The sequence below is a fragment of the Euleptes europaea genome, chromosome 1, assembly GCF_029931775.1.
Source record: "Euleptes europaea isolate rEulEur1 chromosome 1, rEulEur1.hap1, whole genome shotgun sequence".
Taxonomy (NCBI): Eukaryota; Metazoa; Chordata; class Lepidosauria; order Squamata; family Sphaerodactylidae; genus Euleptes; species Euleptes europaea.
The window spans coordinates 24317132-24331253 of NC_079312.1; the positions used below are offsets into that span (position 1 = coordinate 24317132).

Sequence of the window (14122 nt, forward strand, 5' to 3'; positions counted from 1 at the left end):
TGGCATCCCTGGCAGATCGAGTGAATTCAAAAATTCTGTTGGATAATTAACCGCTTCATCTGCTTCCACAACAGTGTCAACGGACTTGTATGTGACTGCCTCGCTTTGAATGTGAGACTGAATAATATTGTTAAGTTCGTAGACGTCTTTGTTCTTGGCCACAAGAATAGCTCGTTCACTCAGCCAATCGTGATTGGGACTCAAATCGGGTGTCTCAACTGAGGAGGGGACAGGGGCCTTACACTGAGCAGTCAAAAAGGTTTTCCCTTTGTGTGGGATCTTAGTTACTGTGCCAGATTTCTAGTATGACTGAATATCTTTCCACACTCTGCGCATTCAAAAGATTTTTCTGTTTGGGTTCTTAGAGGCCTTTGAAGATGGCCATTGCATCTAAATGTATTTCCACAGTCTGAGCAATCAAAAGGTTTTCCCCTGTGTGAGTTCTTAAATGAATTTGAAGATCGCCACTGCATCTGTTTCCACAGTCTGAGCAATCAAAAGGTTTTCCCCTGTGTGAGTTCTTAAATGAATTTGAAGATCGCCACTGCATCTGTTTCCACACTCTGAGAATTGAAAAGGTTTCTCCCCTGGGTGGGTTCTTAAATGCTTTTGAATATTGCCACTGCATGTCAATCTCTTTCCACACTCTGAGCATTCAAAAGGTTTTCCCCTGTGTGGGTTCTTAAATGCTTTTGAAGATTGCCACTGCATGTGAATCTCTTTCCACACTCTGAGAATTCAAAGGTTTTTCCCCTGTGTGGGTCCTTTGGTGCCTTTGAAAAGCACTACTATGACTGAATTTCTTTCCACACTCTGAGCATTCAAAGGGTTTCTCCCCTCTGTGGGTTCTTTTATGTGTTTGAAGACTGCCAATGTAACTGAATCTCTTTCCACACTCTGAGCATTCAAAAGGTTTCTCTCCTGTGTGGGTTCTTAGATGACTTTGAAGATCGCCACTGCGTCTGAATCTCTTTTTACACTCTGAGCATTCAAAAGGTTTCTCCCCTGTGTGGGTTCTTAAATGCGTTTGAAGATTGCTACTGCATGTGAATCTCTTACCACACTCTGAGCATTCAAAAGGTTGCTCCCCTGTGTGTGTTCTTTGATGCTCTTTAAGAGTGCCATTCTGACTGAATCTCTTTCCACACTCTGAGCATTCAAAAGGTTTCATCCCAGTGTGGATTCTTTGATGCTGTTTAAGACTGCACCTCTGATTAAATTTATTTCCACACTCTGAGCATTCAAAAGGTTTCTCCCCTGTGTGGGTTCTTACATGACTTTGAAGATCGCCACTGCGTCTGAATCTCTTTCCACACTCTGAGCATTCAAAAGGTTTTTCCCCTGTGTGGGTTCTTAGATGACTTTGAAGATCGGCACTGAGTCTGCATCTTTTCCCACACTCTGAGCATTCAAAAGGTTTCTCCCCTGTGTGGGTTCTTAGATGCCTTTGAAGATTGCCACTGCGATTAAACCTCTTTTGACACTCTGAGCATTCAAAAGGTTTCTCCCCTGTGTGGGTTCTTAAATGTTTTTGAAGATGGTCACTGCTGTTGAATCTCTTTCCACACTCTGAGCATTCAAAAGGTTTCTCCCCTGTGTGGGTTCTTAAATGCTTTTGAAGATCGCCACTTCGTATGAATCTCTTTCCACACACTGAGCATTCAAAAGGTTTCTCCCCTGTGTGGGTTCTTAAATGCTTTTGAAGATTGCCACTGCATTTGAATCTCTTTCCACACTCTGAGCATTCAAACGGTTTCTCTCTTGTGTGTACTCTTTGGTGCACAAGGTGTGATCTGCATCTGAAGTACTTTCCACAAGGAAAGCATTTATGTGCCCCCATCACTCTAGGCTTTTGGAAAAATGCATTTCCCTTTCTTCCACAAGAGTACACTCTTTCATTTTTCATGCAGATTAATGGCTTCTCTCCTGAATGAGTTCTTTGGTGTTGAAATAGGTCTAATTTCTGTGAGAAGCTCTTGCTACAGTCTGAGCAGCTATAAGGTTTATGTGTTCTTTGATGTCTAAGGAGCTCTGCACTGTGAAGGAAGCTCTTGCAACACTCCAAGCATTGTTGAGTCTTCTTTCCACTATGCATTTGCAAATGGATCTTGTATTGGGCTTGATTTGAGAAGTTCATTCTGCACTCCAAACACTTGCATGCCACCTCCACCTTGTGGATTAGTTCATGGAAATCCTGCTCTTGGCCAGGAATGGGTTTATCCCTCTTCTCGACGATGTGACTTCCCTTCTGCCTCTTTTGTCTGCCTTGATTCTTGAAGTTTCCTTTCAAATATTCATACTTCACTTTATCTGTCAATAGCTGATGCACTTCCTCATCACCCTCATTCCACTGATCATTCCCTGCTGGAATGAAAAGACAGATTCCATTAGCACCCACGCAAGGAGGTCTGATCATCCAAATGCAAAACAGTTCACTGGCTTTTTCCTGCTGTACATTGAAGAGTACATTAATATACACTTTAAAGGGTAAACCATTGAGCATGTATTTTTAGATGTCCCCTCTACAAGTCAGCCCGCTTCAATATTACTGACTCTTTGATTAACAAAATGGGCTCTGATGATGAGAGTAAATAGATCAAAAGCTTTCTGCTGGGAGATAGCTCACCAATTATCACCCCGGCCGCAAAATACTGTGCAGTAGCAATGAAGCTACATTGCCTTAATGTACTTCCTTAATCTGTGGAAATGTAAAATTGGGTGATTCCTAATTTTGTTGGCCTTGGTTGTAAACATCTACTCTGTATGGTCAGTTTCTGTTTTACCTGTTTTATCAGCCAAACTAGCCACAAATAAATTTTCTATTTCTATTCCTTTTTCACTTTAAAAGAACATAAAATCCTGCTGCATCAGAAAGGCTTTAAACAATTTCAACACCTCCTCACTTGGGTGCATTCTTTGATGGGAAGTAAGGGTTGATTCCTGACGGAAGGTCTTTCCACATTCTAAGCAATGATATGGTTTCTCTCCTGAGGGAATTTGCCTCTTGGATATAACACTCATGTTCTTAATGAAGGGGGACGGCTGCATTCCAGATCACAGTAAGAGGAAATGACGGTAAGCCCCTCTGGGGGACAAGTGTGTTGTAATGGTTGGCAACTGAGAAATTAGGATGGAGCCCCTTCCCAAGTCTTATTAAGGGTCTCTCAGTCCCTCATTGACCTCAGGACACCCTCTGTGGCTTGGGTGATGGCCACAACACTGGCCTCTGTTGCCCCTGGGCCAGCCAGGACACTCACATTGTTTTACCTGGCCATGCTGAATAACGATTTCACTGCCACATCACCACCTTGAGGCTCCAAAAAGGGATCAAGTAACAGGACAGGCCTCAAAACAACATACTGCTGTTTAAGATTTTGATTCATACACCAGCCCACTGGCACAATCCTAATGGCAGCAATTTGCACCTTTGGCTCCTTACCCGCAGAGGCCACACTCCTGTAGTTCTCAAGCATGACTTCCTCGTAGAGATCTCTTTGGTTCGGATCCAGCAGGGCCCACTCTGCCTCAGTAAAATACACGGCCACCTCCTCAAAGGAAACCGGAGACTGAAAGAAAAAGCAGATTCCTTTATTAGAGATCATGCAAGGCAAGGTGACTCTCTGGAAGAGGGGCATTCTGGGACAGTGCCAGATGGAGATTTCGGCATGTGTAAAAGGAGTGGCCTGGGCCCCTTAACAACAACTGCACGAGAAAAGCCCCCCAGAAAAAGGCAGGGGAACCCAAGCTGCCCTCTTCTCATCTCCCTTACCTGCACTGGAGGAGCAGCAGCTGTCTCCACACCTCTGCAAAGAGAATGGATCAACACTGTCTCTTCACTGCCTGCGAGACGAAAGTGGAAGAAAGGGTATTAGCCTCGACTTCCTATTTTGTTTTCCTATGTGAAGCATGCTTTGTGCTTCCCCCTTCCCAGGATATGAAACTTTACCCTATGTACACTCAAAAAAAATGGTAATACTCCTGTTAAGTTGTGGGAGAGGCAGAAGAGAAGCACAAAGGACCAATGAGGTGGTAGTGCCTCTCCTGGATCAGACCAAAGGCCCAGGCAGGTATTCCCCACTAGCTGAGACCTTGCACATGCCCTTGGGTCGAAGAGGCAAAAATAACATTGCATGGCACCTCACTGTCACATCTGGCCAAAAACACACATGAATTCAGCCCATCTGGAAACTCAGGGCAGTATCAGTGGGTGTCCGGAGCATCTACTGATCCAGTAATGTCACATCTGGGTTTTCAGCCAGAGGCAACATCAGTGTGACATCACATCCACCACAAACCCCTCCCCAAAGCTGCTGGAAATGCCAGACCACTGCCTGGCATCCTTAGTCTGGCATCCTATTTCCTGTAGCGGCCCATCAGATGCCCTGCTAAGCATGAGAACAAAACACATTCTCCTACTATTCCTAGCCCTTACTAACTGGTATTAGGAGCTATTCTGCCCACAATGTACAGACTGTTTATTTGCGAGAATTCAGAGCTCAGTTGACATTTGTCTACCTTTTCTTCTGAGCCACCTTCAGTCTCTCTAACAGAAAAAGGTGGGATATGAATTTTGTAATCAATACGAGGAAATGCCTCCACGAATTTGTGTAATCCCCTTTTATTGGCATCACAATTAGTGAACACTGCGTGTCACAAGTTGGGTTAGGGTTAGGCATTTGTTTTTTCCCGACTAGAACTCTCTACCAATCAAATTCACCGGGTGCTCCAATCCCATCTAGGCACGAGTCCTTACCGCATGTGATGGCATCTCGGGCACACTCCTGGGCCCGGGCTTGCTGCCCTTCCTCTGACAGAGCCCTTTCCATCTCACAGAACTTAGCTTCCATCTTCACGGATGGACCCCACATCTGAAATAGCAGCGAGGGAAACAGATAAGAGATGGAATGGAAGATACGAAGAAATGGATCCTGCCCCACTCCCGTAGTTTGCACCTTTCTATCAGCAGAGCAGGCAAGGTTTTCTTTCACCCCTGGGGAATTATCTGGAGGAATAAGCAAGGTTGTTAAACCTCCTGTTTGGATGATTAACACTTAGACAAATATTGGGCAGGAAAGCTGTAGGATAAGGTCAGGTATCGTTGCTTGAATTGGAATACAAAGAAAGAAAGCCCCTCACCTTTTCAGCCTGCCTCTTCTCCTCTGCCTGACTCAGGAGGAAGCCTTCGGCCAGGGCCACCGCTTGGGAACTGGTCTCCGGCCCGCATCCTCTAACCCAGTGCTGCATTTCCTGGGGCAGGAGGGTCAAGAACTGCTCCAGGATCACCAGGTCCAGAATCTGCTTCTTGGTGTGTCTCTCCGGCTTCAGCCAGTGGTTGCAAAGTCCAAGGAGCTGGCTGCAAACCTCTCGGGGCCCATCGGCCTCATAGAAGCGGAACTGCCGGAAACGTTGGCAAAATACTTCTGAGTTCAAGGGCTCCTGATCCCAGATCTCTGGCACAGCTCTCTCCCAGGATTCAATGCCACTCCCAGCTTGGATGGGCTGGGGACTTTTCCTTGCTCTCTTGCCAGGTCCAGGTCCTTCCTGGTCCTGCTCTTCCATCTCCTTCCCCTTCTATTGGGTCACCACCACCCTGCCGGGGCAGGGAGAGGGACAGATAGCAACATGCTAGAAGAAAAACAAAAGAGAATGGAGATACACGGTGGATCAGAACCAACGTGCCTCTTGTGTTTTTTTCTATATCATTTTGCTATAATACATACCAAGCTTTTAAAGGTATTCTTCTTCGGTTCTTCAGGAAAGTTAATTGTCTTGCTTTTTAAAGCCACTACAAGCTTGGGTCTGGCTGCCCTAGAGGCTTCACATAGCCAGTAAGCATGTCAGGAGAGATTCCCACCCAAAGCTCCGATGGTCTCCTGCTAGTGTAGGGCAAGTGGAAATCTGACACTGGCACACAGTGGTATCGCATCAGGGATGAGGGTTGTGCATGGAACTTCCTGAAGCCCCTCCGGGTCACGGCAGAAGGCCTGCTGGGATGAAAAAGATCTGGGGGAGGCAACGAACCCTGCCAAATGCACAAGGTTGCCAACTCCAGGTTTGGGAAGCACAGGACATTTGGGAAAGGCAGGAGATAATTGCCTAGAGTCCACCTCCCAAAGGAGCCACATTCTGCCTGCAAAGTGTAATTCCTGGCCATCTCCAGGCTCTTCCTGGACACAGGCAACCGCCCCCCATCAGGGAGATGGTAGATGAGGGGAGCACCAGCCAAAATCCTGAGCTTGACCGGAACCCACGCATGCTGTGTCTGTGGCCTGGTGTTTCTCTCTTTGGTGTTGCCTGGGAGTCTTTACTTCTCTTGCCTGTCAAAAGGAGGCTGCTCCTCCCACCCAGTGCAGGAGGGAGAATTTTTGCCTTCTGTCATGGCTGCCTGCACCAAATGAGCTGGGGAGGCACAGGCAGGGGTGCGTGATTCTCATACCACTTATAGAATCATAGAGTTGGAAGGTATCGCCAGGGTCATCTAATCCAACCACCTGCACGATGCAGGAAATTCACAACTACCTCCCCCACACACCCCCAGTTACCCCAACTCTATGCCCAGAAGATGGCCAAGGTGCTCTCCCTCTCATAATCTGCTTAAGGTCATAGAATCAGCATTGCTGACAGATGACAAACTTCGCCGCAATTTAAAGCAATGGTGGGAAAGTTGGCAGGGTTCCTCCATAGAGCGACATAGCGAAATTCACAACAGAGATTCTGACCACAGTCACTTCCCTACTTATTCTCTATGGAGGAGGATGGGGGCGATCCCTTCCAGACCCCATAACTCCGGACCCCCGGATCCAATCTTCACCAAACTTGAGGGTTCAGGCAAGGAGAGTCCCTTGCAGCCACTCTGCAAATTTGGGGGCTCTACCTCAAGAAATGCCCCCAGGAGCTTTGTAGAAATCCCCATTGGTGCAAATGCCTGGATTTTTATAGGAAACCCAGAAATAAGCAGAATTCCCATATTTACCATTATGGGGATTCAGCTTATTTCAAGTTTACCCAAAAAGTTTGGCCCCAATATACCTGAACCTGAAGATTACTGTTGTGGTGTGGGGTTTTTTGCACACCCCTAGAAAGGAGCCTTTCCTTTTTTTTTTTGTCTCCCCCACTACTTGTCTGGCCTCTTTAGCAAAAAGCTCACGTGAGTTTAAGCCCTTCAGTGCTGCAGAGAAATTTGTAAAACCTTCCTGTCTTTCCCACGAGGAGCAGTGCCCAAACCGAGAGAGGCAGGACTGGAAGTCAGCTGAGCTGCTGTCAGAGATGCCCAAGGAGCCCCGCGGGGCTGCTGTCGAGTATCTCTGCACAGGGGTGTGCTCCTGGGATATCCCAAGTGATTCAGCCATCTCAGAGAATGGCATGGAGGAGTCGGGAGGGGGAGAAAACTAAAGCAAGCTCACCTGAAGAAATCCCAAGCAGGTCTACCCTATTCATTAGGACTTATTCCCAGGAAAGTAGTTTTAGTGCTGCACTGAACATCTGTGTTCCATTAACATCTTCCCTGTTTTCGCTAAACTACATGCCAGCCTGACCACTTCGTATTACTCATTTGTGATTCTGCCCTATCGGAGAGGGTCGCCATCTCCTGCTTGGGGAATTCCTGGAGTTTTTGGGACACAGCCTTGAGGGGTCTTCAGTTTCTCCTAGGCTCTGTGGTATATATCCTAATGTCCCACCTCCGAAGCTACCGTTTTCTCTGGGGGACCGGTCTCTCTGGTCTGGAAATTTGCTGCTGTAATTCCAGGAGAAATCCAGGCCCCACATGGAACTCAGGAACCCTCTTACTGGGGGGCAATGGGATTACCTAGGGGGGCACTTAGAGGCAAGGGGGTAGCAGGGGGATTCTAGAGGTGGGCCCCTTCAACTGTGTTGTCAGATAGGATAAGGGGCACTGGGGTTGAGTTTGTGGAGCCAAGGGGGCAGTGGCCCAAAAAGCTTGGGAACCGCTGCTCTAAATATTCCACCAAGATTTAATCTTTTATGTAAAAATAAACAAGCACATCGACTTCATTAGTATGCAAATTTGCTTTCATCTTTAATAAATGTTAAAATTATATGTGTACCAAAGAATTGTTTAAAAATAAATTGCTTCATGATTTATTATTAGTAAATGTTTGATTTCTATACCTATTTTATATACCTATATACCTGGGGTCCCGTAAAAAGTTCTCGGGCAAAAAGGGGTCTTGAGTGGAAAAAGTTTAAGAAGCCTTGCTGTACATCATGTCTCAGTTTAAAGGGAGCACAAAATCACGCATCCACTGCTTCATGCTGCTGCAATGGTGCAAAAACATAATTCAAAAGCACAAATCCTCATCAATCCTTATGATTTTTTTGTTAGGTCACCCTAAAATCACCAAAATATCACGTAGCATGTTCATAACCACAGATTGCCCTGCAAAAATCAGGCATCCGCCACCTTGTGGCAATGTCACACCACAAAAAAATGGTCCCAAAACATGGGCCTTTGAAGAAGAAGAAGAGGAAGAGTAGTAGTAGTAGTAACAGTAGTTAGTTTTTATATGCCGACTTTCTCTACCACATAAGGAAGAATCAAACCAGCTTACAGTCATCTTCCCTTCCCCTCCCCACAACAGACACCCTGTGAGGTAGGTGAGGCTGAGAGAGTGTGACTAGCCCAGATTCACCCAGCTGGCTTCATATGTAGGAGTGGGGAAACAAATCCAGTTCACTAGATTAGAGTCCGCTGCTCACGTGTAGGAGTGGGGAATCAAACCCAGTTCTCCAGATCAGAGTCCACCATTCCAAACCACCACTCTTAACCACTACACCACACTGGCCCTCTTATAGATCTTCAGGGCTTTTGCACTGGGTCTCCCCAAACTCAAATCACATATTATGCCCACACCCACAGACTGCACCCCCCCCCCCAAAACAAAGCATGGAGCCACTACTTTGTGACGCCACTACAGTGCAAAAAACAGAGTTAAAAATCACACAACCTCTTGGATACTCACTATTTTTTCATTGGATCACTCCAGATTTACTATCAACTGACATATCATGTCCATAGCCACAAATTAGGAGCTAAAACTAGACTGGCTGGCTCAAGGGTGCAGGTGGGACATTCCAACCCAGAACTTGGACACTACAAATGTTCCTTCGCATCAAGGAAAACTCCTTGCACATAGAAAGCTAGAGCTGCAAGGAGAAAGGCCAAGTCCCGGTGGGAGGGTTTTGGGGCAGAGCTGAGGAGGGTGGGGTTTGGGGAAGGTCTGGTGAGCCGAAAGGGGCTTTTTGGGAGGGGGTGGAAATGGCAAAGCCCCTTCCCCAGTCTAAAGCAGCTAGAAGTTCCCTTTCCAAGCCACCTCTCCTGTGGCTCTTCTTTGCGAACCTCTTTCTTTTGCACAAAGCAGCTCTTTTTGGCCCAGGAAGGGGGGGTGAGTGAAAGGGGGGGGGGGCTCTTCTCCCAATTCGCTGCTCCCCCTTCCTTTCTCTAGGATTTGGGTCTTGCATAGCAGACCCCGGCCCTACATTTCCACCCCCTCCCAAAAGCCCCTCTCAGCTCACCAGGCCCCTCCCAGCCATTCCCGCCGCAGCTCGGGAGACTCAGACCTTCCTTCTGCAGGGAGGAAACAGGAAACGCCCCCCCCCATGCTAATGTGCCACTCTGGGACTGAGGACTCTCTCCCTTTAACCATTCATTTCCAAACACGTTGCATACCAGGAGTCATTTATTTATTTCCCCCCACCCCATCCCTTGCCTTGGAGAGATTCTGCCGGGGATCTGACTCCAAACACTCCCCGCCCCCAGCCCAGCCCCCTCTTCACCCTGCCTTGCCTTTCCTTGACTCACAACCCCCCCAAAGACCCCTCCTTCCCCCCACCGACCCACCCTGCAAATCTGCATCACTCACGAGGCCTCCGCAATGCAGGGAAGGGGCTGCATCGCCCCCCCTCCAGCCTCATGCAGAGAGGGGGGAGTAAAGAGGAGAGCCAGGCGGAGCAGCCCCCCCCCCGGCATTTTGGTGTGTGGGGTGTCCCCCCTTCCCTCTCCCGGATTGATTGTACCTGAAGATCAGAAGGTGGAAGCCCCCAAGAGGGAGGGGGAGAAGGCTTTTCTGGGGAGGGGGAGGAATTGTGTCTCCCCATGTCCGCCCCCTCCAACTCCAAGGTCACCCCCAGCCACATGTCACTTCCATTTAATTCAAAGAGGGATATCAAAGAAATGGTGTGTGTTTTTTCCAGTGAAAGAACGGAGGGAGCTCACGTCCTTGACAATATGATCCCACAATGTAACACCGGCATTTTTAAAAATAACACTTGATGTGTCGTCTGTCCTTTCTTCTCAGCACCTGGGTCATCTAGTCCAACCCCCTGCACAATGCAGGAATTTCACAACTACCTCCCCACACACCCAGTGACCCCTAATCCATGCCCAGAAGATGGCCAAGATGCCCTTTCTCTCATGAAGTGCCTCTCATGAACCGCCTAAGGTCATAGAATCAGCATTGCTGACAGATGGCCACCTAGCCTCTGCTTAAAAACCTCCAGGGAAGGAGCACTTACTACCTCCCGGGGAAGCCTGTTCCACTGTGGAACTGCTCTAAGTGTTAGAAATTTCTTCCTAATGTCTAGATGAAAACTCTTTTGATTTAATTTCAACCCGTTGGTACTGGTCCAACCTTCTTGGGAAACAGAAACAACTCAGCACCATCCTCTATATGACAGCCCTTTAAGGCTAAACATGCCCAGCTCCTTCAACCTTTCCTCATAGGTCTCCAGACTGCTCACCATCTTTGTTGCTCTCCTCTGGACACGGTTCCAGTTTGTCTACATCTTTCTGAAATTGTGGCGCCCAAAACTGAACACAATACTCTAGGTGAGGTCTAACCAGAGCAGAGTAAAGTGATACCATCACTTCTTATCTACAATATCAGCCACACCTAGAATGTGAATGTGCAGGTTTATAATACAAATCAAACCAATCAATAAATTAAATTTAAAAGGCTGAAGTCCTTGTGAGGTAAGCTACCTGCAGCTTCAAGCCCTCCAATCAGCAGACCCTGGCCCTACATTTCTCCCCTTCCCAAAAGCCCCTTTCAGCTTACCAGACCCCTCCCAGCCATTCCTAACAGCCTGGGAGACTCAAACCTTCCTTCTGTAGGGAAGGAGCAGGAAACGCCCCCACCACCCCACTCATGTGCGGGACAGGCTAAAAGCCAGAACGGGTAGTAAACAAATAATACCACAGCAAAAAACAGTGGCATGCCTTGCAGGGGCTCCAGAACAATATTTTAGAAATCAAAACGCGGGGAGAGCCAACCTCCAGGCACTAGCAGGAGATCTCTGGCAATGTTGTGTCTCTTTCTCTCTCCTTGTGAATCTGGATATAGAGCCACTCACTCCACCTAGGAATGGACCCTACAGGGAGGAACGGAGGCTGCTTCCCAGCCCTAGTTCCAGAATTTCTCTAATAACCTGCAAACTATATGCAGTAAACTACGTGCCCTAAATCATACTGTGCTTTCATATTGCTGGTGCCCAAGGAACTTCCTTTGGGCCAAATTTTAGTTTAGTTGTTTACACAAAAGCCATCAATGTTGTCTCTGTCCCATAGCCTGGCCTGAAACATGATGGAGAAGGATCCAGAGCAGAGGTGTTATCCAGGAAAGCCTGGAGTTACACTGCTATCATTTTCTCAGTCATCTTGCCTAGGAAGGGCAGATTAGACATCAGAAAATAACATTCTTCTCCAGTTATTTTCTTAATGTGCTGGCCCTATTGGAGGATAAGGGTTCCCCCCCCAAAAAAAAAATTCAATAAAATGACAGCACTCCTTGTGAATCATTGAACAAATGTGACATTGCTTCAAAAATCTAAGGTATCAAACATTTAATATAAAGTTACCAAACATTTAATATAAATAGTACAACTTTTGCAACTTGAAGTAACTAAACAATGGTGACTATAACATTGCCACCCTAAAGAATACAAAATCTTCCGTGCCCTTCAGGAAGGGCACTCAGAACATTGGTGAAAACACACAATTTCCAGTAATACAAAAGGGTGAAGCGGGTCGTGCTGTTCAAGTGATTAGGCTCGTAGAATGGACCACTTCCTGAGAAGTGAGGTTATCTATTCAGCCAATCACCGAGTAAGCAGGACTCAACTACTTTACCTACTTTTAAAAAGCAAGCCTTTTTATTGATATACTTCCAGTAAATTTATAATAATAAAGGACCATTGTTTGTATAATAAAACATATTTATTTACATCACATAAAAATAGACTTGTATTGTAGTTACAAATCCTTCTATGAACTTTAGACATTAGTCTTAAAACATGTTTATATAGTAAGCCATCTCTATCTCTATGCCTCTTATGAAAGAGTATCTTGTTTGATAATTCATTTAGAATATACTCGTTACAGAATATAAGAATTTAGTTAGTACATATTTATGCATATTTATTCTATTACAGAAATCCTATCAAAAAGGGTTATTTCTATGGAATAAGATGTGTTAGTTTAAGGCATCTTGACTTAAATCATTTAACACATAATATCGTATTTCAGAGGACATGCTTTCGCCTTGCCATGTCATCTGCAACCCTTCTCAACCTTATTTGTTAAGCTGACAGTTCTTTGCTGGAACTGGACAATTCTCAATTCATATTTAGGATATTTAAAATCATTTGATCTTTCATTTTAGTTTTGCCTTTGCTATGTTTCTGCAAAGAATTAATAGTTCTCAAATTCCATGAATTTCCTATGGAAGTCATCATCAGTTACCAGTCCATGTCAGGGCCAATCTATGAAATCTAATTTGCCTTGTGATAGGACTTGTAACTACATAGACCAGAGTATCTGTGAGTATATGCATGCCATCTATTATCCAATTTAGACAGTAATGCAAAGCTTATTTATAAAGCCATTTAATACTACATGTTAGCTTTAAAGCTGTTTAGGACTTTCTGGCTATGTGTGTGAACTTATGGTTCAATATAAGAACACTGCTTTGTGCAGTCTCTTAATATCAGTTAATGGTTGTTAAGGTCTCCTGTGTTCAGGATCTTAAAGTTATTCAGCATTTGGTGGCCAAATCAGACCATTTAGATCTGCATGAGAATCCATTAATCCCAGGTTTATTAATGTATTCTTTGTTCCAAATATGGAAAGATCTTTTAGACTCCTTTTGGGAGGTCTTCGGTCTCATAAGCATAACTAAATGCTCAGAGAAATCTTCTAAGTTTAAAGCTTTCATTCAAGCAAGAATCATAGCTTAGTTCTGAGTCTAAGTTTTACATCTCGGGTAAGAGATGGGAAAGCTACATCAGACGGGTGTCTTTCAATAGCTTTCTAACCCTGGACAGTCTGACTTCAGTTTATATGCTCTTTGGAAATGTGCTGCAGTAATCATATGAGCGTGATGTTGCACTCCCAATGCACACTCACTTAAGAGGGTGCTGTACTTCAGTTGTACAAGCTGCGCACTCACCTAAGAGGCTGCAGCACATCAGTTTGAGACTTAGTGTTTGAGACCCAATCTCAGCACTGAGAATCATAATCCAGTTGTGACTGAGATTGAGTCAGCAGTTTGTCAGCATGTGGTACGCTTCACTTGTCAGTGTTGCCATCTCTCAAGATGACCTTTCTTATCTTCTCTCAGCCTTAAGGTAAGGAGAGTTGTGCCTCTTTGATTGAGTCATTAGCCTTTCATGTTATGAAATAATTAAGTCGGCACTCAAGATAGGTGTGTATCCACAGATCCCTGTTGCATAAGATCGACCTTCGCTGAGGGAAGGTATTGACACCTCAATTCTCTTCACACGCTAACATGCAACAAGTCTCTCCACTTTACGTTATCTCCTTCACTGGCAACTTTCCCAGAGAGAAGCAACGGCTTCTCTTACAGGCAGACTACTGAGAGATTTCTAACACTAATCTTACCAATTCTTATACAATTTAGGGTCTTTTCAACATATCTATGGGATGTCAGCAGCAATATATCTCCTGGACCGCGACAAGGGAAAGAATGAAAAGTCCACAATGTTAATTCAAACTGCAGGGCTGCTTCTTCCCTTTATACTCTTGGCGAATCCTGCTGCTGCAGACATTTCTCCCTCTAGTATGACCTGCAAAGGAAAATTATTAATC

General features: G+C 45.6%; 1 protein-coding gene across 1 annotated transcript; it reads right to left on the bottom strand.

Annotated features, from left to right (window-relative positions):
- Positions 1-748: 748 nt before the first annotated feature.
- Positions 749-5559, bottom strand: LOC130473828 (oocyte zinc finger protein XlCOF6-like; the record flags this gene model as incomplete). Its single annotated transcript, XM_056845443.1, has 5 exons — positions 5137-5559; positions 4754-4868; positions 3770-3840; positions 3440-3566; positions 749-2364 (listed from the first exon to the last, which is right to left on the bottom strand). Coding segments are annotated over exons 1-5 (2352 nt in total), but the record flags the coding sequence as incomplete, so codon positions are not given.
- Positions 5560-14122: the final 8563 nt, after the last annotated feature.